The sequence below is a fragment of the Filicampus tigris genome, chromosome 2 (genome assembly GCF_054856515.1).
Source record: "Filicampus tigris isolate MCC_2025a chromosome 2, RoL_Ftig_1.0, whole genome shotgun sequence".
In the NCBI taxonomy this organism is placed as follows: Eukaryota; Metazoa; Chordata; class Actinopteri; order Syngnathiformes; family Syngnathidae; genus Filicampus; species Filicampus tigris.
Genome location: NC_141218.1, coordinates 20,083,013 through 20,107,325, shown reverse-complemented (window position 1 = coordinate 20,107,325; position 24,313 = coordinate 20,083,013). Strand labels below are relative to the sequence as shown.

Here is a 24,313-nt window from a genome sequence, read left to right as displayed (position 1 = left end):
CGGCACAGCCAAACGACACACTTCCTGTATTGGTCACATGATTTTTTTTGTTAAAGCGATATACACGCACCAATACGGGGTTTCACACTTGCGCTCTCAGCACTGTGCTGATGCACCAGTGTTTCTCGTCCCATCACTAGTTCAAGGTAATGCAATAGGCTGACGAAATTTTGTCGACTATAACTCGTAACATAACTATGAGCCCTTCTATGTCATATAAACACAAGGGGCAGTTCTGCTCGCCACAGTAAGCTGCCTTGCGGCTCAAGCTAACCACTCCCTAATGTCACAACAGTTAATTTGCTTTGTGAATGACATGGCTCCTGAGAGAAGTAAAGTTGCTGATAATATAGGGAAATGGTGATAAAAGTAAGACGTGAGTGTGTGCCGGGGTGTGCGTGTCTGTGTGTAAGCCACGTAATGAAAAGCTAAACTCAACTTTATTGATAGAGCACTTTAAAACAACCACCGCTCCAAGTGCTGTACATGGTGCAAAAATTGACGGCAAAGTACTGCATGTGAAAGTCCGGTCTTGGAAACATGTTTATTTTTAGCTGCGTTGTGGATGCACTTTTATGTTTTTGAATTTTAAAACAAAGATGTGTGAAAGGCAAACATTTCAGTTGTAGTGTTTTTTTAGAAAACTATTTACTGTAAGGAGATGTTTGTTTTTATTGAACTATAAGACATGCAGCTGAGCCTGGGAGCTCAGTTAAATATGGTGGCTAGGTCTGCATGCACTTAACCAGCTGAGGCACCCCCTAGTGTTTATTTATCTCTATTGTTTTTAAAAAACGTCCATCATAAGTCCCATTCGAGATGCTTTTTGAGACTCAGTTTTCGATTGTTGCCGTTTGCAGGCAACAAAAAAACACAATTGACTGGCCATAATGACAAAAAATGTACCGTCTGTCTAACATCTTGTCATTTCCCTGCACTTCTTCATAATTGTCTACAATAGTTGTATTTATTTTTTATCCCTCTTTAGACTGTACTATCATAAATTAGAATATATGGGAAACATTGGTTATTACCTCAAACAATAGTCTTGTATGGTCATCAATTATCTCATGCAATTTCATTGGGTTTGCAGTACTCACTAGTATATTGTTAAAAACAACTTTAAGGAGAAAAACAAATGGGCACATGAACAAGTTAGACGAGCGTAATCAACAAGTTTTTCTCTGATATGTTTTTAAAAATACCAAACAAAGCAATGGTTGGATGCATTGTCAGTTGTTTACAGGACCACATGTACAGGGAGGACACCCACCTTGGCTTCAGATTCCCTGATGAGTCTCTGAGCCTCGTTGAGCTTGTCCCTTTCAATAGTTAACTGCAGATGCCGAGCACATTCACACGCACAAATACACACGTATCGTAGCCACAGCACAAACATGAGGGAGCAAACAGAGGAACACATGGGAAGGAGGGTTAGCGAGACAGAGAAGAAGACTAGTATACTAAACACTGTACGACACATACAGTACACCGAGCAGACGAGCATTAAAGTTGCAAGCGGGGTCAAAGAGGACACAGCTTAAACAGTGCCAGTGCATCACACACACACCCTTTCCCCTCAATGAGCTTGTTTGATGTGCAAGAGACAGAGTGTAATGTGTTTTTTGTGCCTCAAAACCCGACGTAATGCATCATGTCATCAACAGTACCTTCAAAGGAAAATCACCATGAAAAAGCAGAAGTAAGATCTATGCGTGCTCCCTCAAAATACTCCTTCAATTTGTTTTTTTGTTCTCTTTTTGGCATTGTAAAATACATTTCAATCTTCCTAGATGTGTGACAGTCATTGTTCTATGTGAATTATTATGTTTGAAGATGTACCCCTGAGACCATGTGGTGTTAAAGAACACTGGCGTATGAGGTCCATGGATGAGTCGGTCATATCTTTAATCATCGTGTCATAAATTAAGACTAGCAAAATATTTACATTGTTCTTCCACTTTCATGCAATACACTCTTTGGATTGGTCTCCTGTTTTCAACTCTACCTGCCTCCGAACTTGATGCCTCGTTGTTTTCCTTGAACTCCGTCATCACCTCTGCCTTCTGTCCCTACGTAAGAGTTCCACCTTAGCCCTGTTTGCCTGTCCCCGTGGCTGTTTGGTGTTGTTTTTGCAACATTGTAATGTGAGTTGCCCTGCTGTGCTATGAGTTGATTATGGAACAGTACATGTCCAGGGCCACTACGCCAGTCAATGAAGACTCTTGGTCTCTCAGACATTAAAAGTCATTACCGAAGACTACTGTGGTCTAATGTACAGACTTTGGGTTCTAAATTTACCTGAGAGACTTATATTACCTCTAAATTTGGCAAACTGGTGGGTCAATTTTAAAATTCCAATTGTGTGTCTGTATATTACATACAGTATGGAAATGACAACATGAAACTACCTTTGCTCAAGTCAGTCACCGTGTCTGGTGTGATGTTATAAAACAGCGGTCTGAAAACAACTGCTTTTAACACAACAGGAGGAGAGAAGCTGACTGTGAAACTCCACAACCTGTCCTGGCAAAATGACTTGTGACGTATGACTGTTTTTTGTTTTTTTTTTAATCCTCTACCCCACCTCTGTTATGGCTCTCACACTACGCTTTTCACACTCCCAGGTGTGTTACAGCAGGGAGACGTGAGATGGAAAACCTGCAGGACAGGTGCCCTCGAGGACCGGAGTTGGTGACCCCTGATTTAAAGGGAAATGTTTTGGAGATTACGTCAAAAATGTTTTATTCGAGTGAGGTTTTACCTGATCCCTCTGTTTAGTTGGATTGCATCATGAATGTGCTTATTTCATTTTATTTTTTAAAGTCAAATTCTTGCCTGAGTAAGGGTGGGGGGGGGGGTCGACCGGTATAGACCGCCAGATCCTCCCGGGGACCGACTGAGGTCAGCTACGAGTCTGTCAGCTTGTTAAAAGCTATTAATGGGATAGCGCAGAGTTCCGCTGCGTACCACTGCACTGCTACATTATTCATTACAGCTCCAGCCCAATTGCAGTGAATAGTTTCCTTCTGCTACGCTACGCTAGGACCAAAAGGCTTGGGGAAGGGCGGATGATTCCCCACTTGTTGTGATTCCCATGTCCCTTTGTTGATGTTTGCAGGCGAAGGCACTACTCCACTCAATTGGGGGATAATCAAACAGGCACATCAAACAGGCTGCTTGTTACAGTGCCAAAGTTCCTGGTAGACCGACGCTCATTAAATGTGCCTGGTTGTGGCAAACAAGGTGAGCGGAAGCGACTCGGGCACGCATGTGTTTTAATATCTGACAGGCTGTCTCCTCGGATGAAAGGTTTTGGTTCGCTCCCACTTCATTCTTAAAGAATAATGACAAAAAAAACATGCTTGTGATGGCAGGATGTCTTTGATGGAAAGAGCCGAACGCGGGATTTAAATGGTCTGCACTTGCAACGTCCACGGCTTTAGCGGCGCTCTGTCGAACGCGGATGAAGGCAGCAAAACACACTCGCAATCATCAGAGAGGTTGTTGTTGTGTTCAGCGCTTGAGATAGGATTGGATTGGTACACGTGGCTAAGATCAAAAACGGCACTTGGTTGGCTGTTACTGACGCTGCATAATTAAACTACACGTCCAAGCGAACATGGGTATTTATGGGCGTTGGGGGGGGACTTTCCCGAACTTGGATATCAATGTATGTGCGTATCGAGACGATACATAGATCTCATTTGCATAATGTCAGAGTGAGATGTATATTTGTAACAAGAATAAGAATTGAATGGATGTAACAGTAAAACTGTTTATATCTTTAATAGCTTTACATAAAAGTGGGACTCCACATCTCCTACATACAGTGATTTAAAATGAACTGTTTTGGGATTATATTTTTGGTTTATATGGGAAGTTTAGGTGAGCTATCAGTTACTCCGCTATTCGTGTGACGGCTTGTTCCCTGCCCCCAGTGAAGTACTACGAATTGCTCACAAAACTGAAGATATAATTATATATTTAAAGATACATTCACTAACATTTTGTTCAGTAAATCAGGTTTCCCTCCAGGGGGTTTAATTTCAGCAGTTGCGAATGAAAAGCTCTCCAGCTTTTCTGAGGGATCAGTCATACAAATCAGTAAGAAAGACTTTGACTTGTTAATGCAGCCTTCTACCTTCAAAAGACAGGAATGCCTTCGTTATCGAATATAACACTGAAAACAAAAAGGGCTTCAGCTTGTGGTGATGTCATTAGAGGGGGCGGGGCATTCATCAGGAAGCGAGAGAGTGATGCACCAGTTTGGGTGTGATTGTGTCGTTGGTGTGCAGCCATGCTTTCATCTTTCAATATTGGCTTACATTAAATTCCATTACTGCTCTTTCCTTTCAAGACGTTGCTAAAATGTTTGCAATTGGGTTAAAATGGCAAAGCAGTTTTCTGTGCTCAGAAATGGAGGTTTTGCGAAGGAAGAACTGTTTTCAAAGGCGGTAAAAAAGAAATGCAATCCACTTCCAAGATAATCAAATTACATTGGAAAAGCTTCAATGCCGACACTCAGGCACATTAAGAGCTCCAACTTAAGGACATTGACCCTTTATTCAATCAAATGTTCTCACATCCACTTAGAGAACATCTGTGAGACGTGCGAAAAGCTCTCCATGTGGTTGAAAAATTGAGTCCAAAAATACCCGCTTCTTTTTTTTTTTTTTTTTTTTGTGGATGTACCTGAGACTCCAGGGCCTGGATCTTCCCCTCCAACTCTTTGATTTTCTCCTCTTTCTTTTGGGACTCAGCCTGCGCCTCCTGCCGTGCGCTGAACTCCTCGTCAAACTGCAAGAAAGAGGACACAAATATGTCAACGTGTGCACACTGATGAAAACAAGGCGGCAGAGGCTGGCTGGCGAGCGGCGGGACGCCTCTGGAAAGCGGCCTCGGGGCACATCAACAGACGCCAAAAACCGAGACGTTCTATTTGTGGTCTTCATCACCCGGGAGTCCTGTTGTCCTTTATCTTTGTTCCAGGCCTGGCTTTCATACATGTTGATGGATTTAACCTTTGCACAAAACCAAGACATGTCAGCGCAATGACTTCACAGACGCAGCAGGGTGCACGCACTGGGCTGGTAAGACGCTGCGCCTAAGAAAAGAAAAAAAAAACAGCCGGAAGCTCCTCGGTGCCACAATGGTGCGCTTTAAAAATGCATTCTAATCATATGCATTAACTTTTGACCTCACTCAGTATCAATTCATTTGTCAGTGGAAGGGCCAAAGAGACAGAAAATGGAGTTTGGCCATATGTATTAAAAGTGGGAGAAATGATCTGATTTCCATAATGTGTGATGCTAGTGCATCTGACTTTAAATCATCTCAGTCACCATCAAAAGGAAAAGTCTGCATATTTCAATTTTTATGAACTTTTTGCAACACGGTAGTAATAGAAAAAGACAACTATCCATCAGGAAAAAATGGGTTCAATTAAAGGACAAAAATGTGTTTTACGTTATTAATGGATGGATGGATGCATTGTTTTAACTCTTTGTTTTTATTCGTCTGATTTTGACACAGCACTTTGTATGCAACTATGAATTAAATTTGAGTTGAGCAGAGTTCTAAATATAATTGATCTCAATGGAAAATTTGTTTTCATATTGAAAAGAAGAACAACTTGGGCAGCAGCGTAACAAAACATATTGCATTCGATTTCCACTGTACGAGCAATGAAATGCGCATTAAGGAGGCCTCTCTCAGAGCAAACACGCATCAAAAACACCTGCACTAAACTTAAGTGCAGCCCAGTACTGTGCACAAATCAGAACCTCGCCATTGATTCTTGTAATGCTGATACGGATCATGTAGCGTCGCAGCCAGGTATTGATTAAAGCATGGAAAATCGATAGCTTGTCTGGGAGCAGTGCGGAAGAAAAGACTTTCCTGATAGGACTCGGCCAAGCAAGGGGCCTGTTGAAGTGATTAATGCCTCACCTTTTTGGAGTACTCGGCAGCTTTCTGCTCGCTCTCTTCAACTTTGGATTTGTCTACACACTGATCTGCAAGACAGCATACAAACACACACACGCATCAATACATTACATGCGCCTTACCGTGCATTATTACTTTTTCCCCCGCCTCTGCCAAAGTTTTTTTTTTTTTTTCTTTAAATTGACGTTTGTTTCTGAGAAGGATTAAACAATAAGTCCTTAATTCATTTTGAAGCTTGGTCTAAGTAGTTTGTGGACTTATATGATGGTGTAAGGCTCTTTTTGAAAAGAAATGTAGAATACTATATAAAAAATATTTGTGGACATCCCATTAGGGGGAAAAGTGAAGATGTATGCACAACATAGCGTGTCATCTCTCCGGCACGTGTGATTGTCACTGTGGCTGTTTCATGAAAACAACATTAATTATCACCTTTATGTGCTTAAGCCTGTGTGTGTGAATGTGTGCATGGACAAGGGTCGAAACACCGCACAATATGTGTTTCCAAATCGCGCATTTGCTTACTTGAAGGACAAATTCTCATTAGACTGCATATCGTTCTCAGAAATTGATCTTATTTGGGAAGAAGACACCCCCTGACGTGAACAAGAAATCATAAAAAAAAAAAAAAAAAAAAGCAGTACAAAGACGACGCCTCGGTGGTTCATGTGTCTTTTTGTGCGGGTTAATATCATTGCAAAAGTTTTAGTCGGTCATATGTCAGCAAAGTGAGCAAGGAGGTTTGTTTAGAGTAAAACTTTTAATGATTCTTTGTAGCAGAGTCAGAACTGTTCAGGAGTAATACAGAAACAGCTGCATTATTTAATTTGTCCTGCACAAAAAAATAAAAACATACACCGCTGACTCTCTGCCCAAATTTGAATTTGAAATATATTTTGACGTGTTGGAATCCAATCCGTTAGCGGGAAATGACTATATTTTTATAGTATTGGAAAAAAAAAAACAGAACCATTTATTTTCCCTTTTTTTTTTAAATTTTGAAAATCATTATGACTTTTTTTTTTTTTTTTTTAAATAAAGAATAATAGCAGGAAAATGTAGTGAGATTCTAAACAACAACAATTTGGAAAATTGGATGTCCGTTACAAGAAAGGATGTAAATAATGTTGAACTTTTGTTTGTTGTCAACACACTGTTTTTTCAGTGTTTTTCCACTTTCTGAAATAGGAAATCAACCCAAGCACATTTTTTTCAAGAAAAATGTTCCCCACTAGTTGAAAGACAGTATTCTAATTAATATTGCATGTGTGGAATATGAGTTAAGCAATAAAATCCACACATTTTTTACCATCTCAGGGGGCAGCCATTTTGTCACTTCTGTCGACTGAAAATGACATCATAGGTGCTCGGGGCTCAGATAACGACCAATCATGGTACAGCTCCAGACAACAGGTGAGCCGTGATTGGTGATTACCTGAGCTCTGAGCAACTGTGACTTCATTTTCAGTTGACAGAAGTGACAAAATGGCGGCCCCAGAGATGGCTAAAAATGGGTGGATTAATTCTTATTCCATGAACGCAATATTTATCAGAACGTCTTGTTTCAACTAGTGGGCTTGCATAGAACACACTATATTCTTGAAAATAATAGCTTTGTGTTTACTTCTCCTCTAAGTCATTTACCGCTAAAAGACACGTGAGCCGTTTGGATAAAAACAGTTTTCTGAATCTAAATTCAACATGCAAAAATTCACAATTTGGCCAGACAGTGAATACATTGTTGATTTAAGTGCAATTCTACTTTGGAGTGTCTAATTACTACAATTTAATCGTATCAAGTAAATGTAATGAGCTGTTTTAACTGTATATCTCAGTTAAACAGTTAAGAAAACACACATGCACACATACCAGTTGTGCCACGGTCAAGGGGTGATTTTAAAAATATATTAAAGACGGTAAAATCATATTAATAATGTATCCAATTAATTGATTTCTACAATGATTCAGAGGGTTCTATGCACGCTAATGTCATATTTATGAATGAACTACTGTTAGAGTAATTATATAATAATTGTTAAAGAATTACATATACAACACCTATCAGCAGTGTGCAGTACCTGTCTGCCTGCACCTGGATCAAATCCACCAAAATTACGCTACGCCACATGCACTAAAACTTAGACCTGCTTTTACGTGGTCTAAAATCTAGTCTACTTTGTGTCACAAAGTTGTCAAGTGCGCTGGGGGTCTGTAATAGAAAACGCCCTTGGTCCGCCAGAACGCACAGAAAAGCGCAGCATGGTCTGCCAAATTCCCAAACACAGTAAGCTAGACATGCCCGAGCACACAAAAATTTTAGGCCGAGCGCACGTGCAACCTAACTCTAATCCTAACCCTCTAGCAGAATAGGGCCCTAAATATTTAGAATTGTTGTGGTCCCGGAAGTAGGGTGAAGTTGTGGTTAGCACATGAACAACTTCATTTTTGTGTTTGTTTTTCATTTATCCAATTACATTCAAACACTTATTCACCAAGTCACATTCAGATTAACTTCATGACCTCGCAGTCATATAACACAACTACGGGGTCGCCGCTCGCTCCAGTTCCTAAAAATAGCATTTAGATTAAAAAAGTAAGCGTGAATAACCATTCACATTTACTTTTTTAACCATCAAAGTCCATTCCCATAAGAAGTAAAAGTTACCAATCAAATGGGTGAAGTCCACATCCAAGCGGCGACTGTAGCCAAAGTCGGGGTCCATCCCGCTTCGATGCAGGACCACCTGAGAGACGCATTCTTCAATCACCTTGTAGTACTGAGGCCTGTTAGGTCACAAAGCATAAAGCAGAACAATTACAGGGGATATGATAGACACAAATTCGACACGACTAATTAAGTGTAAATTAGTCCCTCATCTGAACTACAGGTCACAAAATGCCAAGTCTGGGGGGGAAAAAATGGAGAAAATAGCCAAGCGCCTTGTTAAATTTGATCACTTGTTTCACTCCTGTCATGAAATGAGCAGATAATAGACGCACCGAGGCCGAGGGTGTGCTTATGTGTCCATTTCAAGGTGACAGCCAGCCCTCTCGTGTAATTTGCAATCATCTTTTCCAATTAGAGCAACCATAAAAAAAGATATGTAAATCTAATCCGTGTAATGTGTGTAATTGAAAGCACAATGACCAGGAAAACATGTCAGCTAGTTAGAAGTTAGCACGGTTATCCTGCTGAGTGGTTGTGTGTGTGAGACACCGGAACGGGCTGGCAAACGTGACCTTTTTGGCGAAGAAACTATCAACTTTAATTGCTTGTGACATTTAGCAAATAGATTGCCATTTAAGAGGAGTTTCTAACTGAGAAATAATGATTTTATAAGCTCGACTTTGACCCTCAGTTCATTTTAAAACTCCTAGGGCTAAAAGTTTCTATTTTTCTGAATTATAAAAGCTATGTATATCAAATAATGAATATGAATATATAACATATGATATCTATTACAGTTTGAAATTGGAAAACACAAAAGTAGGGAAAAGTAAAATAGGTTGATGTGACAAAGATGCTATTATACCAGTAATCATATTTTCAAAATACAGTATATACAGTGTAGCGAAAATGGGGGTCACTCATAAGAGTGTAGATAATAGCTTAATAGCAACCGGGAGCAATGCCTGTATTACTCCTGCTCACCATGTCAATTTTTTAAGTCATTTAGAAGGGAATTTGACGAAAAACCTCATTAAATCAGTCTAGAAATGTGAAGGCGCTACAATAAAATAAGTTGTGAGTTCTTTTGATAGAGGTTAAAAACCTGACCCAAACACACACAATTCACACTTGACTTCTGTACATGGACAGCGTTGATTAACGACAACTCGTGAAACATACAAGAAAATACTACAATATGGCAAGCCTAAATAAATGAAGAAAAAAAGGCAAAAAAAATATCAAAAATAATTGGGAGGTAAGGGATAAATAGGACATCTGATAGATGCGTGAGAAGGTGTAAGGACGACTAGAGTGAAGGTGGCGGGCTTTATGAAATGCACAAAGTTTGCTAGCGTTCACTACCAATTTTGTATGCACTCACTGAAAACGCCCTGGCGAGCTAGAAGGTCATGTCATGTCATCTTCCAAACCGCTTATCCTATACAGGGTCGCGGGGAGGTGCTGGAGCCTATCCCAGCCGTCAACGGGCGAAGGCAGACTCCACCCCGAACTGGTCGCCAGCCAGTCGCAGGGCACACACAGACACCGTCACTGAGCGGGAATCAATCCCACGCTGCCCGCACACAACTCAGGCGTGTGTACCACTACACTATCAGTGACCGGAGGAGCTACGAAGTTGCTCCTTAAATTACTAATTAGAAAAAATGCTCCTCAATTTAAAAAGTTATTTCGAACCTTGCATTTATAAATACTAGTGGTGCAAACACGTGTATGAAAGCATTAACGTTAATTATCAAAACAAACTGGAGTCACTGCAAGATGTCGGTCGGCCCTAAAGAACGAGCTGTCACCTTGTGGGAGGACAAATCACTTTAGTGAATACAAACCTGTGTGAGAACAACAGTCTGAGCCAAAGTAAAATAAAAATAAAAATAAACATTTAGGTTCTCTAATTAAAAAAAATAGAAAAAGGAGGCATGGAATGGCATTCTTTAAAGCTTTAGCTGGCAGTTTCGCCCACTCGTGATTGGATGAATCTGGCGAGTGTCGCCTTGCTTGGCTTAAGCGCGGTGCCGCTCGGCTTACAACTGTCACCCGCGTACCCTGCGTTATTATCTCAATAAGCCGCCCTATTTTCCCGACGTCCTCCATGCTCCGCCACCGCCAGGCGGCCGCAGTGACGGCTAGAGTGACCCAGAACTGTCAGGCCTCTGCACAGTGGACAGGGCCAGGCTCCAAAAAAGCGAGCATATGTCCCGCTGCATCACTCCCCACCTCTTCCTTTTTTGACTCTGGCACCTCCAGTTCTTCCAATCAGTGCCGAGCGTCATCCCAGCCACTTGATCCAGCTCTGCTCCACATAGCCAATGTAATCCCCATATCGGCGTGCTCCAAAAGAGCACATCTGCTCTATATTTACAGGGCGGGTTTGATGTGCTCCCATTCATTAGGCTTGCACTGAGAGATTAATTATCAAAAATAAACCGAGCCCCGGAGGGAAGAGCAACAACTCACAGCAATGACAGTCGACATGGCACTTCAATGCTTTAGGCCAAATTTAGAATCTTCCCAAATACATATACAGTACCACTGTACATTCAAACGGCATTTACATAAATAGTTTCAACTAATCGAAACCTTTCAACAAATCATCACTTATCATTATACAGTATAAATGTCACACCTCTAATAGGCTCCTTCGGTTTTCTCATCAAAAACTTCACAAAACATCATTGATGGTGCCACTTGGTGTTGACAAACTATACATCCATCCATCATCGATACCGCTTATCCTCACAAGGGTCGCGGGGCGTGCTGGAGCTGTCTTCGGGCAGTAGGCGGGGGACACCCTGAATTGATTGCCAGCCAATCGCATTGAGACAAACATCCGCACTCACAATCACACCTAGGGGCAAATTAGAGAGTCCAATCACCTTCCATGCATGTTTTTGGAATGTGGGAGAAAACCGTAGTACCCGGAGAAAACCCACGCAGGCACGGGGAGAACATGCAAACTCCACACAGGGAGGCCGGATCGAACCCACGACCTCTGAACTGTGAGGCGGACATGCTAACCAGTCGACCACTGTGCCGCCCACAAACTTTACAGTATATACCAAATCACATACCGCCCCCGGCTAAAAGAATGACATGACATCTTTAAAGACCAGACTCAGTATTCGGTTGGGCCAAATCGGCTCCAAAGCAGAGCTTTGCGTTGTCGACGCATACTCCAGATGAGTCACCAAATTTCAATTTATGGGATTTTTTTCCCCACTCTTCCTGTATTGCGCAATGTATAGCGAGAGTATCTCTGGGCTGGACACGGGTTTGATGGCCTGCCCTAGTTGGTGCCAGAGGTGCTCTATGGGATTCATGTTGGGACAACATGCAGTCTTTAAATGTGGCTAAGCATGAAAGAATGTTCGAGTATTGAAGAGAGCAGGAAAAGGGAGATGGTTGGAACTTCGCTAATTTTTATTTTGACCCCTGCCTTGTTTGTTAGCCTTCAACTCAAGAAATGCATGACATATATTTAGCGCTGCAAGTGTCCCTGCTTCAATTGGAAGTTTGTGGCATGTTGGCATTAATAAAAGACATACTATTTGTAACTGTAGAACCTGGGGTTCAATTACTTTTTACTTGAGTTTAAATATATACACAGTAAATTTTGTAGAGTACATTTTACTCAAATGAAAACTATCCAAATCATCTGATTTCAGCCTCTCAACAGTCATCATTCTGATTGTTGTAGTTCTTCATGAAAGCAGAATGATTATCTTTTGTGTTTAATCAAAATAAGACTTTGCAAACATCTGCTTTTATATTGGAAACCCAATGGCTGAACCAGTAACTGAACTGGTTCCAAAAAAGATGGTGTACAACATCAGTCCCTCTCATTACTTGTTCTTTTTAATCACTAAACAATAACAAATCAACTAAATAATAAAGAGTAACCTGGGAAGAAAAATTCTATTGTAAAACACTTTCAATCTGATTATTTAATTCATCGATGAAATAATTGATAAAAATATAGACAGTGACAGCCCTAACAACTCATCTTAAAAATCACTTCTGAACTGTACCTCAGTTTAGAGTGTTCTCTTTAAGAACCTCACTGTTGCAAATTACTTCTTATTGCTGACTTGGAGAGAGGTACACGGCCACTAAAGCCGAGGTGGAAGTGGCTGTAGCTTTTTAATGTGAGTCCCTTTCCCTCGCTTCCTCCTTATAGATGAGCAATGCATTATTTATAACTCCAAGGGTAGACCAACTTGTCGATGATAAATTCATCTCTCTCCTCTCATCATCCCCTCACTTTCCGACATTCTTTTTACAAATCTGCTGTCTGCAAAAAAGCCTGACGCAGCAGTCAAGTCATCAGTGTCACTCGACCCGGCCCAGTGACTCACACGTTTGCTCTTTAAAGGTGAAATTTGAAAAACTAATACTTTAGTAGTATTTAAGAATTTCATGTTGTTAAGGATCTATCACGGCACCTTTTTAGAGTAACCACACCTAGGTGTGTTACATATACAGCATTCTATATATACCACACTCTAAAAACAGTTGGGTTAAAAATAACACAATTTTGGGTCAAAAATGGACCAATACACAAATTGGGTCATTTTGACCCACTTTCTTACATTTTGTACAAAAGAGCCCATTTTTTGGGTTGTTCAAATACCTCAAACTGGGTCGTCAGAGGTAAACAAGAAACGTCAAAACAATATCCAAATAACAGTTTTGCCGTCCAGTTAGGGCGGTGCCATTAAGACGACAATGATTTTAATTTGTTCAGTGAATTTATTTAAATAATGATGCACAGGAATTGTTCCACGTTGTCATATGTAGTCATATGAATAAAATTGATGGTATGCGTTATTTATGGGATTTTTTTCCCACTCTTCCAGTATTGCGCAATGTATAGCGAGAGTATCTCTGGGCTGGACACGGGTTTGATGGCCTGCCCTAGTTGGTGCCAGAGGTGCTCTATGGGATTCATGTTGGGAGAACATGCAGCCTTTAAATGTGGTTAAGCATGAAAGTCCGGAACGATTCGTCCGGAAATCAAAGCACGTGGGGTGGCCCACGCGTCCGTGCAGCGCCTAATCTGCCTGTGCCTCGATACGAGTGAAAGTTTAGTCGGACTCGCAGACGGACAGCCGTTTAAAATTAGAGGCGGACCGGCCTATAGACGGGTACTATACCCCTACCCCCATGGAAAAAAAGGCAATGCAGACAGATGACGAATAACGGACGCACAATTTTCAGTAAAATGCCCAGCTCTGTCTTTGATTAGCTGTATTTTTTTTTTTTTTTTATTTAAGAAGAGACACTTCTTTAATGGATGCTGAACCAGACAAATAATTGAGGCATAACTGAGAGTGGAGGCCACTATTTGAGGAGGTACAATTTCTTAGCATAGGTCATCAAGGAAAGCAGGTGTCTGTTTTGTATTCAAGTGGACGTTGAATCAGGCACTTCATTGAGGCATAGCAAGTATTAGTTAGTAAGTTCCAAATGTACCATGTCAGTGTCTAACTTACCTGATGTAGTAGTCATTCCGGACGAGCAGCAAGTGCTGCAGGATGGACAGGAAGTAGGCCTCGGAGCCCGTGTCCTTCACCATGTTGGATAAGAGATGATACACCTCATTCATGTCAGTGGAGGGGGCCAAGTTAAAGAAAACAATTGAGCAGCTATAATCATCCTCGATTCATGTTTTTCTCACACCTTTTTTTCTGAACAACATTCAAATGCACAGCTTGATGCATTCTTGTTTTCTTTTCACACCTCCGCTTCCTGACAGGCATCATAGGGTGAAAGCAAACACAGATGTGATTCATTTTATCAGTTCTCTCCGGGGAGCTGAAAACCCTGATAACAGCTAACTTAAAGGAGAGTCGGAAGTATGGAAATAAAGCAATAAAATAACTCCCTCTGGTTTACCTGTCACTCTGATGCTTTCAAAGTAGAAAAAATTAATTAGGTGATGAAAAAGTTTCAACATTTAAGGCGAGCACAATGGTGTGAGGTGCTCGTTTGCAGAACAACAATTATGCTGAGAGTCGCTTTTGTGATTGAAACTGGCATTCACTCAATGGCAAAGGAGAGGGGGAAAAAAAGAAACGCAGGTTATTAAATTTGCAAAAGGTATTGATTATGTGTCTTCTGTCAGCCTGGCCCAGAAGGCAGCACTGACGGCTCCGACATCTAAAGCACATCCTTCACATGTCTTAATCTGCAATGCTCTTCATTCTTCAATCACTTTTTGCATGCGACTCTTACATATTCTCCTCTTTATACTGCATTAAAGCTTTAATGAATATATATAAACACTATACAGTAGTTGATGTGTGCTCGTCAAACTTCCAATAGCATTTAAGAAGTTAAATAGCTCTGTTGAATACGATGGAAGCACTATTACCTTGTTTATGCATAAAAAAGGATTTCCCCATGGAACCTCAATCTGTTTGGAAAAGTGTAATACGCTCCTCAAACATGTTCTATACATGTGCACACAGACAACAAGAAGAGACTGCCATCGCAATATGAATTATATCTTCTAAAATATTTACATTAGAGCACAGTGATGAGGTGACATTTTCCCGTTTCATTAAATGTAGCGGCACATGATATTATTCTTGCATCTGCTTTAGGAGAAGGAAAATATCTTTAAAAATGGCAATTTAGGTTATAAGTACCTGCTTTGGGGCATACACAGTGCCTGTTTTTACAAGTACTTTACAAGCATTTTGTACATTTTTTTTTATTACTACAATTTTCTCCACAGTACATTTTGTTTGATTAACTAGTTATTGGAAATGTAACCTCCTAACCCTCGTATAGTTGAAATCATGGCAAAATAAAGTGTCAAGTCTGCATGAACTATTGTATGTGTAGAGTTTTTGAGAAACGTACAACTTCAGTGGAATCCTGAGGTCGTACAATTCTGAATTCAACCAACCAAAACAGGGAGGTATTTACTCAGTAATTGAAGTGTGGTCTTTAATTTTCAAAACAGATGACAATTCACGAGATGATTTGATGCATGGCATCTTTTAGAGTGGAGGCCACAATTTTGAGGAAGATCAGGACCTTAGCAGAGGTCAGTAAAATAGGCATGTGTCTATTTGACGTGAGGCATTTATTTATTCAAGGGAATGGGGATTCACTTATTTAACTGAGGCAAAGTATCAATTTGAGTGGAGGGCACTATTTGAGGAAGTACAGTACATTAGCAGTGGTCACACATTAAGGAGATGTGACACAAAGTTACTGTATCTCTGATTAAAATGTGCTGTCGACCAGTGTTATTAGTAGTCAATCATGTGCATTGCGCAAACTAGAGGAGTTTGTTTACTATGATTGGCAAATTTCATCACCATTTTAGGGAACATGATCATTTAAAGAGGAAGTCAACCCCCAAAAAATATTTGCAATATATTTGGCCGCATAGAACATATTCTTGCAAATAATTTTTTGGGGTTGACTGTTTAAGGGAAAATCAATACTTAGTTCCTGTACTTACACCAATTGTGTTGGATCTGGTATGTGACACTTTTTTTTTTCCCAACTCTGTCTCTAATTAATATCATCTTTGTCGAGAGGCAGTCAAGGGAATACAGGACCCTCTCAAGTATATATTTCCTAACTTGTATTAGTTGAGTTTGAGGCCTGGGAGCATTACCAGTCCTGTGAGATTCAATTATGGCCTCGCTAGTGCAACATTGGAGAGGACATAAGAAGGAGCTCAAGACTGGGAAAGTATCCAAGTAGCTCTATCTATCACTAAGCTGCAGACAAGGACCCAACGTAGAATGCCAATCCATTCAATGACCCCTCTTCTCGCTCGCCAAATAATGAATAAACATGAGTGGCAGTGGCAGTGGGATGTAGGCCAGTCAGTGGTAGGGTCAATCAATCACCATTCCACAGCTACTTAATATTTATGAGTGTCACCTCCTTGGCACCGGGACCCGAGCTGGACACAGACGGGAGCAGTTTGTGCGGGTCAATAATCATGGAAAAACAAGAGGCACGCTCAGGTAAGAAGAAGGACCACCAGCGTGGTGTTATTGTGTAGGCAGAGGGGATGCCGAGGCATTTAGAATGATACCCTGAAGCGTCGCGATCAATACGCCACATTGTCCTTGGAAACAAACATTGGGCCATCTCATTTGTGAACCCGCTCAAGCACATCATTAATCCAAGTGGGCTTTTTTTCCCCCCTCAAACACACACACACACACACACACACACACACACACACGCGCGCACACACGTTTCACCTGAGTGTGTCAACATAAAGTGTCACTCACAGCAGCGCTTTGTGTCAGTGGGACAAGTGTGGGATTTGATGGGGTTTGAAAAAAAGGCTGCGGACATCTGCATAACAATGTCAGGTGTCTGGAATGTCGCCTCCCAGTGCCACTCATTCATACATAGCCCCAGAGAAGACTGGTGAATTATTAAACAGCTTGGTGAAGAAGTTTCTGACTCTGGATTGAATTAGTGCCAACTTATTAACTTCCTAGTGGATACCAGCGGGTGAATGAAGGAGGACAACTACAAACAGAGAAGCATCCTCAATAGTTTGGAGTAGCAAACTTTCCTACTCTAATTTGAACTACTGGTAAAATGAAATTTGAAAATGTTGTTCCTGCTACTAGCAGTAGTAGTAGTAGTAGTAGTAGTAGTAGTAGTAGTAGTAGTAGTAGTAGTAGTAGTAGTAGTAGTATCAATAGTAGTATCAGTCGCTGTAATGTTGTTATTATTAGTAGTAGTCAAGTAGTAGTAATTGTAGTAGGAGTAGCAGTATTAGCAGTAACAGAAGCAGCAGTTAAAAAATGTATCACAGTTGTTTTTAAGAGAAGCACTGAAACAGAAGTAGTAGTAGTAGTAGTAGTAGTAGTAGTATAATTTGTGTTGTTCTAGGTAATAGTAGCAGATTGTATTGTTAGATGCACTGTTTTGTTATGAGTAACAGTAGTAGCCAAAGAGATATTGTTTGTAATAGTAGTACTAGTGCTAGTGCTAGTAGAAGTAGCATCTCTTTGTAGTTAGTAACAGTAGCATACTTGTTTGTCGTCGCACTGCTGTTATTAGTAATAGTAGTAGTAGCAGAGTTGTGTTTTGCAGTAGTAGTAGTAGTACTAAATGTGTTGTTGTTGTTGTTAAAAATAGTAGCATAGCAGTTGTTAAGGGAAGCACTGTTGTAGTAGTAGTACAATCGCTTTGTTTTTTGCTGTTGTGGGTAATAGTAGCGCAATTTTGTTTAGCTCATATCCCACTGAGGGGTAAATGTTTGCGAAGGTAGCGAATGTGCGTTCACGGCAGGGTCCGTACGCAACATTTTAATACTTTAGTAGCACTGCTTTGTTATTAGTAATAGTAGTAGCAACAGATTTGTTGTTAGTAATAGTAGAACAAGTGCTTGTAGAGGTAGCACAATTTTTGTAGTTAGTAATAGTAGCAAACTTGTTGTTTGATGTCACTAGTAATAAGTGGTAGTAGTAGTCGTAGTAGTAGTACTAACAGTTATTGTTAGTAAGTAACAAAACGTTGTAACTTTCTTTAGTTATTGTTAGTACTTGCACTTTGATGATATGAGTATTAATGTAGTGGCAGTAGTGGTAGTTGTAGTAGTCTAATTTGTTGTTGCTGCTAGTAGTAATGTTTTTTTTTTTTTGTAGTATTAGGACTTGGTGTTGGTGTTGTTTGTATCAGCAGTGGTAGAACTAGTTGTCGTCGTGGCATTGTTGCAAGTGAATTCAACAACTAAGAGTTGAGACTTGCTGTTAACAAGAGTCATGAGTCACCCTGAACAGAAAAACAAACATAAGGAGATGTAGAAGAATGAAGAAGTAATGTGAGGTGGAAGGTGAAGAACACGAGCATATTTGCCCAACCTGCACTGGCAGACGAGCGGGAGCTTAATATTGTGGACAAGATCCTCAAATCCCTCTCTAATGAAGCAAATCGCGAGGGAACTTCAGTCAATCAAAGTCATCTTGTTGACTCATCACTTGCTGCTACATCAGCACAAGTGGTCATCCATATAATTTACACAGAGGGACCAAAAGGACAGGACAGGAAGGGGAAAGGATATTCCATCTCAGCCCGAATGTCATCCAGGCGATGGGAGAGTTCGATGGAGTCCTCCTCCTTGTTCTCATTAAACACCTTGAGCTGGATGTCCAGCTCTTCCGTTTCTTTGAGCTCCTGGAATGAGTTGGACAAATAGTCAGTGGGTTAAATTTTCAAGTTTGTTCAAAAATTATTAATGTTAGGTGGATTGACTGTTTTAACCCTTTGGGCTCCATTTGTGTCCACCTCGCCTCCTTTTTAATTTTCTTTTTTAACTGTTTCCATGCAAATGTAATGACACTTTGCAAGGTTGGGGATTTTTGTCAGATTTTGTCATTTCCAACGACAGTGTTTTAAAGTTATTAATAATATACTGTTTAAATCAAATTCTAACCATTAGCTCTATTATATTGAAACCTATGAGAACGATAGAGTTGTATCCGTGTTAACTACCAGTATTCCATTGATTTGTAATATTTGGGTAAAACATGTTTTACGCTATACTCAACACTTACATTGTTTAATTAGTTTTCATTTGTCATTTGTTATTTCATCATTTGTCATTTGTTGGACAAGAGGGAAATGTCATGTAGTATTTTTTTGTATTGAAGTGAACTGAATTGAATACTGTATTGAAGATTGCTCTCTGCTGACTGTAGAAAGACTGTACTATTAGCAATAAAAGAAAAACAGGTGGTACCGAGAATATCAAAATGAATTATGGTTGTTTTATAACCTGTGCTTTGTACAAACAAACTGGAATTTGACAGGTTCAAAATATATATTTTATACTAATGATATGAACTGACATTAGTTAAAAACTTGAAAGAAACAAAACAAACATAAAAATTACAGGCTATGTCCGTAGTTGGGCAAAAAAATGGACACAAGCTGAAACAGAAGTAAAGTTGAAGGCACGAGGGAAAAAGTAATGTTAACAAACAGTGATCACTCCAGGCCGTAGCCCATCTCAAATTTCAAGTCAGCAACTGATCGCAGTTTCCCAAGATATACGTTTTAGAAAATGGATGCCCTTCAGTAGTATTGACATTAAAAATATTGCCACTACTAGTTTTAATGCAAGTGCTTCTGTAGAGAACTTAGTAAAACACCTCACAAAAAAAATCTGACACTGAGAATAGTACAAATTACTTGGAACATGTTCCATTCACGAGACAGTGGGAGCGCTCGCTTGGAATGTCAGCAGTGGAGCCGAAAGCAAGAGACATGGCCAGCTAAAGGCTCATTTCTGCAGGTGTTGACCACCTGGCATCATGTGACATGACAGCCCATCTGTCGGAAGCAACAATGGTTCAGAAGGAGTGGGCATGATGGCTTAAGGTGGTGGGAATAATAAACACAATCACGGATATAAGAACATAGAAAGTTTATGTATGTATGTATGTATGTATGTATGTATGTATGTATGTATGTATGTATGTATGTATTTATTTATTTATTTATTGACCTTAGCCAGAACCCTCCACAATTGTTGTGGAAATCAGTGAGGTTTGTTAAATTGATATTGATAATTAATAACTAATAATTTCCAAGTTAGACTGAGACTAGACTAAGTTATCAGAAGATATATGATAGGAATGACGCAGTGTGGCTTGAATCTTGAAATGGAATATTCTGTTTTTCAACATGAAGAGAAAAAATATGCTACTCTCATATAAATGTAATCAAGACTAAATTATTGAGGAGTACACATTCAAAAACGTCATGATCAATTGTTAGACGGTAACCCCACATATCTCCCAAGCAGTAGTCAGAAAAAAGTCAAAAATTATATTTTAGCTTTTAAAGTATGTGAAATAATCCAAAGCAATGCTGTCATATGACATTCTGATAACTCACAGGCAGGATCTTTTTGAGGCCACATCTTAGGAACTCATTCCTCAGATGTATCCGGAAGTCCAAGTCATCCGGGGAGGTAACCAGCGCGTTGATGAGCTGCATGCAAGCAACCTGTGGAGTGTGCAAACACAAAACACATAGGTGGATTCTTACAAAATGAAAAAAAAAAAACAACATAATTTTATTCTGTAACAGTTATTGCCCCTGTGATGGATTTTGGGGGTTCAAACTGCTCATGCTGTGCTTCTGTTTTAGTACTGTTATCAATGCCCCTGGAAAAAGAAAAAGAAGCAGTCGATAGAAGGTGAAAAGAGGAGAACACAAGAAAAGGTGAAAAGTCTGCAGCCTGGATGTGCATTTTTAATGGATTTATTGGAGGGGAAAAAGTCTGCATGTGTGCGCGCGGGGCTTACTTGGAAATCGCTGATCAATTCTAATGAGCAGTAAGGTGTTTTAAGGGAGAAGACCACGGATAAGACAGTTTTCCGTGGGCAGCCAATCGATAGCGTGCAGAAGAATTCCCATGGATGCTGCAAGGCTGTCTTTGGAAAACCTTGACCTGAACTATTGGCTTGGATGTGCTGCTAAGAAGTCAAAACAAATGCTTACGCTTAACTGATGATATTGTCCATCCCAACGACATCATTCGGCAGTCAATGTCTCAAGTTTTTCAAACAATCTCATTTTACTTTGCTGGGCAGATTCTCCTTCAACTGGTTGACATCAGGGAAAACGAGCCAAAGAAAAGCAATACTGGAATTTGTATTGGGTCTGAGCTAAATGTCATTGAATAGGGTCTGCAGGTATTGATTTATTCAACTGTCAGGAATTTCCAGTTGGTCTTTATTAGAGAGGAGACACTACTATCGAAAAATAAAATAAAACAAAGGAAAAATTACTTTGAAAACAATATATGTTTGATTATTATTACTATTATTATTATTGTCAGTAATAGTATTAGTCGCGATAGTAGTAGTACTGCAGTATACAGCAGGACCTTGTTTTTTGTATGTCCAAATTGTCATATGATTTGTTTTTCGTGTTACCGTATATATGCTCTTTTTTTTGTACAAAAAAAATGAGTGACATGGAAATTAAATTTCCATAATCAATGTGCAACGCTATGTCCTTGTTACCTTGTTACTCAGTCTGCCTTTAATTCTCAGTGAGTGAGGATCATCCCACGTTTTCATCCAAAACATATCCGAGGATGTAGAAGTTAATTAGCAATAAATAGCTTGTGGGTTTTTTTGTATTCTATTCATTTCTAATAGTGTGGTTTCACTTATTTTTATACTGAATTATATTTATTTTTAACGAAACACTGGTAAAAAAAATAATAATAAGTATAACTTCATTTTGGGTATGGAACGGATGAATTGCATTTCCATTCCTTTCATTGGGAAATTATACCTCGATTTATCAACGTTTCAAGTTAAAAACGGGCTCACAGAACCAATTAAGTGTGTTGTGTAATGTAATGTGATGTTGAAATAGTTCGTAGCTTTTGCTCCAGAACTCTTATAAAGGACCCATGAACTTCAGCTTTGGATGCTGCTTCAACTCAGCAGGCGATGTGCTTCATGGCCATGACATTGATGATGACACACGGTTGGGTCAAATATCATAGAAAAAGGTGATTACAGCCAAATAGAGCGGTAACTTTGGGAAAGGAGGTGACTATTTGAACACTATCGGGCCACTGTTTGGAGAGAGGGTGGGTACACAGCAGCTAGGTGATTAGTTGACAGAGATCCAAGCAATCTATATCTTTTTAATTGTCAAAGATAAATATCGCAGTTATTTTTTATTTTTTATTTTTATTTTTTTTATCCATAGGGCAATGACACTTAAGGTCCTAATAAAAGCAGATGATGTCTTCTGGGACATCCCATTTCGGTTAGGAACGCAGCAGTGTTGACCCAACGCGCCACCATAAATAAAATAAAAGAAACTGCTTACACGTTGCATGCAGGAATGTGACGCTTTACTGAATCCATCAGTGAGAGAGCGTATAAAAGAACCTCAAGCCGAAAACCTTCACAGAGTTCATGTGAATGAAGAAAGCCGCAAAGCTCATGAAAAATTCTGTTTCTTCACCCGCATACACACCAAGCCTCAAACATACCTCGGCCGTAGGCAGTGCCGTGCGGTTGGGGTGGTTTGAAGGGGAAAATATGCAGTTTACAGATGCAGAACTAGAAGACTGACTTTCCAAACACTGGTCCAGTTTTTCCTGTGTGGTTTTTAAATGGAACACTGAGGATGCCTGCCCACCCATCAAATGTGAAATTAAACAACTAGATTGAGGAACCGAATCTTTTGCCATTCTCTTTGATCAAGCCATTCCGAGTTTCTCCATCCATAACTTGGCAAGAAGACTGGGTGAAGATCTGCCATTTCCGAGCGACGCCCAGTCCAAGTTTAATTTGGCGGCTCTATGTGTTGCTGTGCGACAGTGTATGGCTTTCTATGCATGTTTACTGCTTAGCCTTTCTCCTCAGATTCTGAGCTGTTTGAGAACAAGGGGCCACTTGGCTGGTCGTAAGGCCCTAGTGAACAGTGATGTTTTGACCGAGACAACACAGCCACCAGGAAAAATGTGGAGCATCACACTGTGCTATAATTCTGCATCCTTTGTGTACTCGGAATGAAGAATATGTTGCGAAGAGGCGCGGGAACTGTTTTCTTTTCAAAATTTTGAAATTCGTCAAAAAAGATGCATAATGTGTCTCCTTTGAAATACATGTTTTGCTGGCATCCACTCCAAACTGGTTGGGGAGAGAATTATATTTACTTTGCAGTAAATTGTTTTCTTTACTTAACAACGACCACACGTTTTTGGTCATTAATGTAAACATTTAAATGCAAAGGGAACAGTTCTTGAAAACCGACCGAACCAAATGGTCCAACCATTTTGTTTCAATCCCAGCTCTTCCGTCGGTTCACTCTTTCATCTCTCATCTTTCATCATCTTTATACTAGTCACTGCTGTATCAGTTTCATGCAAGAACTACGCTGCACCATCCCTGCTGTTAAAAGAAGTAATTCCAGTAATTACCCACTTTAGGTATACAGAAACATGTATTGAGGAGGTTCATTTTTATCTTTTTCCTTCCTTCTGCTGGAGTACACTTGTAAAAACATGAAGGCAAGCTCTTTTGTTGCCCTTTCAAACGAAGGCCTTCTGAGACCTTGAAGGGGGAAAAAAAGAGGTCGATAAAGGAAATGTTTGTAAAATATGAGAGAAATTAGGAAAGTAGGAGTGAAAGTGAGCTGTTGAAGATGTTTGCTTAAAAAAAAAAAGAAAAAAACCCTTGGGAAAAAAAAGAGGGAGCTCAAGGAAGCCAGCGTTTTTAATTAAAGCAGCAGCAGCGATGAAGCTCTAGGCGTCATATTCAATATTGCCCAGCAATCACATCTCATCGTGTGCCCAAGGTGCTGTGTGCTTGACAAGTGGACGTGAAGACGTCACAGCTGTCATTTACATTCGTGCTATTAAAAATGGTCTTCATGTCAAAATCAAACTTGAGGGGCTGAAACACCATGGTACCGGCTTCCTGTCAACTTTTAAAAAATGCCATAAAAAGCATACACCGCTACTCATAGGTCCTGACTGATGACATGATGACTGACACTTTGTATACATAACAATTCAAGGACGGCCTTCATAAATTTAAATTTAGTTACATTTAAATGTATCCATTGTAATTAATATCTGCCCCATTTCCACAGTTTACGCTCAACAAAGCAACACAGCTTAATTTTGACATTAGCTGA

At 40.0% G+C, this 24,313-nt stretch overlaps 1 protein-coding gene across 6 annotated transcripts in view; it reads right to left on the bottom strand.

Moving 5' to 3' along the window:
- diaph2 (diaphanous-related formin 2) overlaps nucleotides 1-24,313 on the bottom strand; it is a 426,654-nt gene that overhangs the window by 260,496 nt on the left and 141,845 nt on the right. For 5 of the 6 annotated variants that reach the window (XM_086021885.1, XM_086021876.1, XM_086021922.1 and 2 more), the window contains 7 exons: nucleotides 20,534-20,644; nucleotides 18,696-18,808; nucleotides 14,131-14,247; nucleotides 8,615-8,733; nucleotides 5,953-6,017; nucleotides 4,696-4,800; nucleotides 1,274-1,336 (listed from right to left, as the gene is read on the bottom strand). In XM_086021885.1, the coding sequence (XP_085878011.1) occupies nucleotides 1,274-1,336; nucleotides 4,696-4,800; nucleotides 5,953-6,017; nucleotides 8,615-8,733; nucleotides 14,131-14,247; nucleotides 18,696-18,808; nucleotides 20,534-20,644 (693 nt within the window). The remainder of the gene's footprint in view (nucleotides 1-1,273; nucleotides 1,337-4,695; nucleotides 4,801-5,952; nucleotides 6,018-8,614; nucleotides 8,734-14,130; nucleotides 14,248-18,695; nucleotides 18,809-20,533; nucleotides 20,645-24,313) is intronic. The other variant, XM_086021913.1, reaches the window with a different exon arrangement.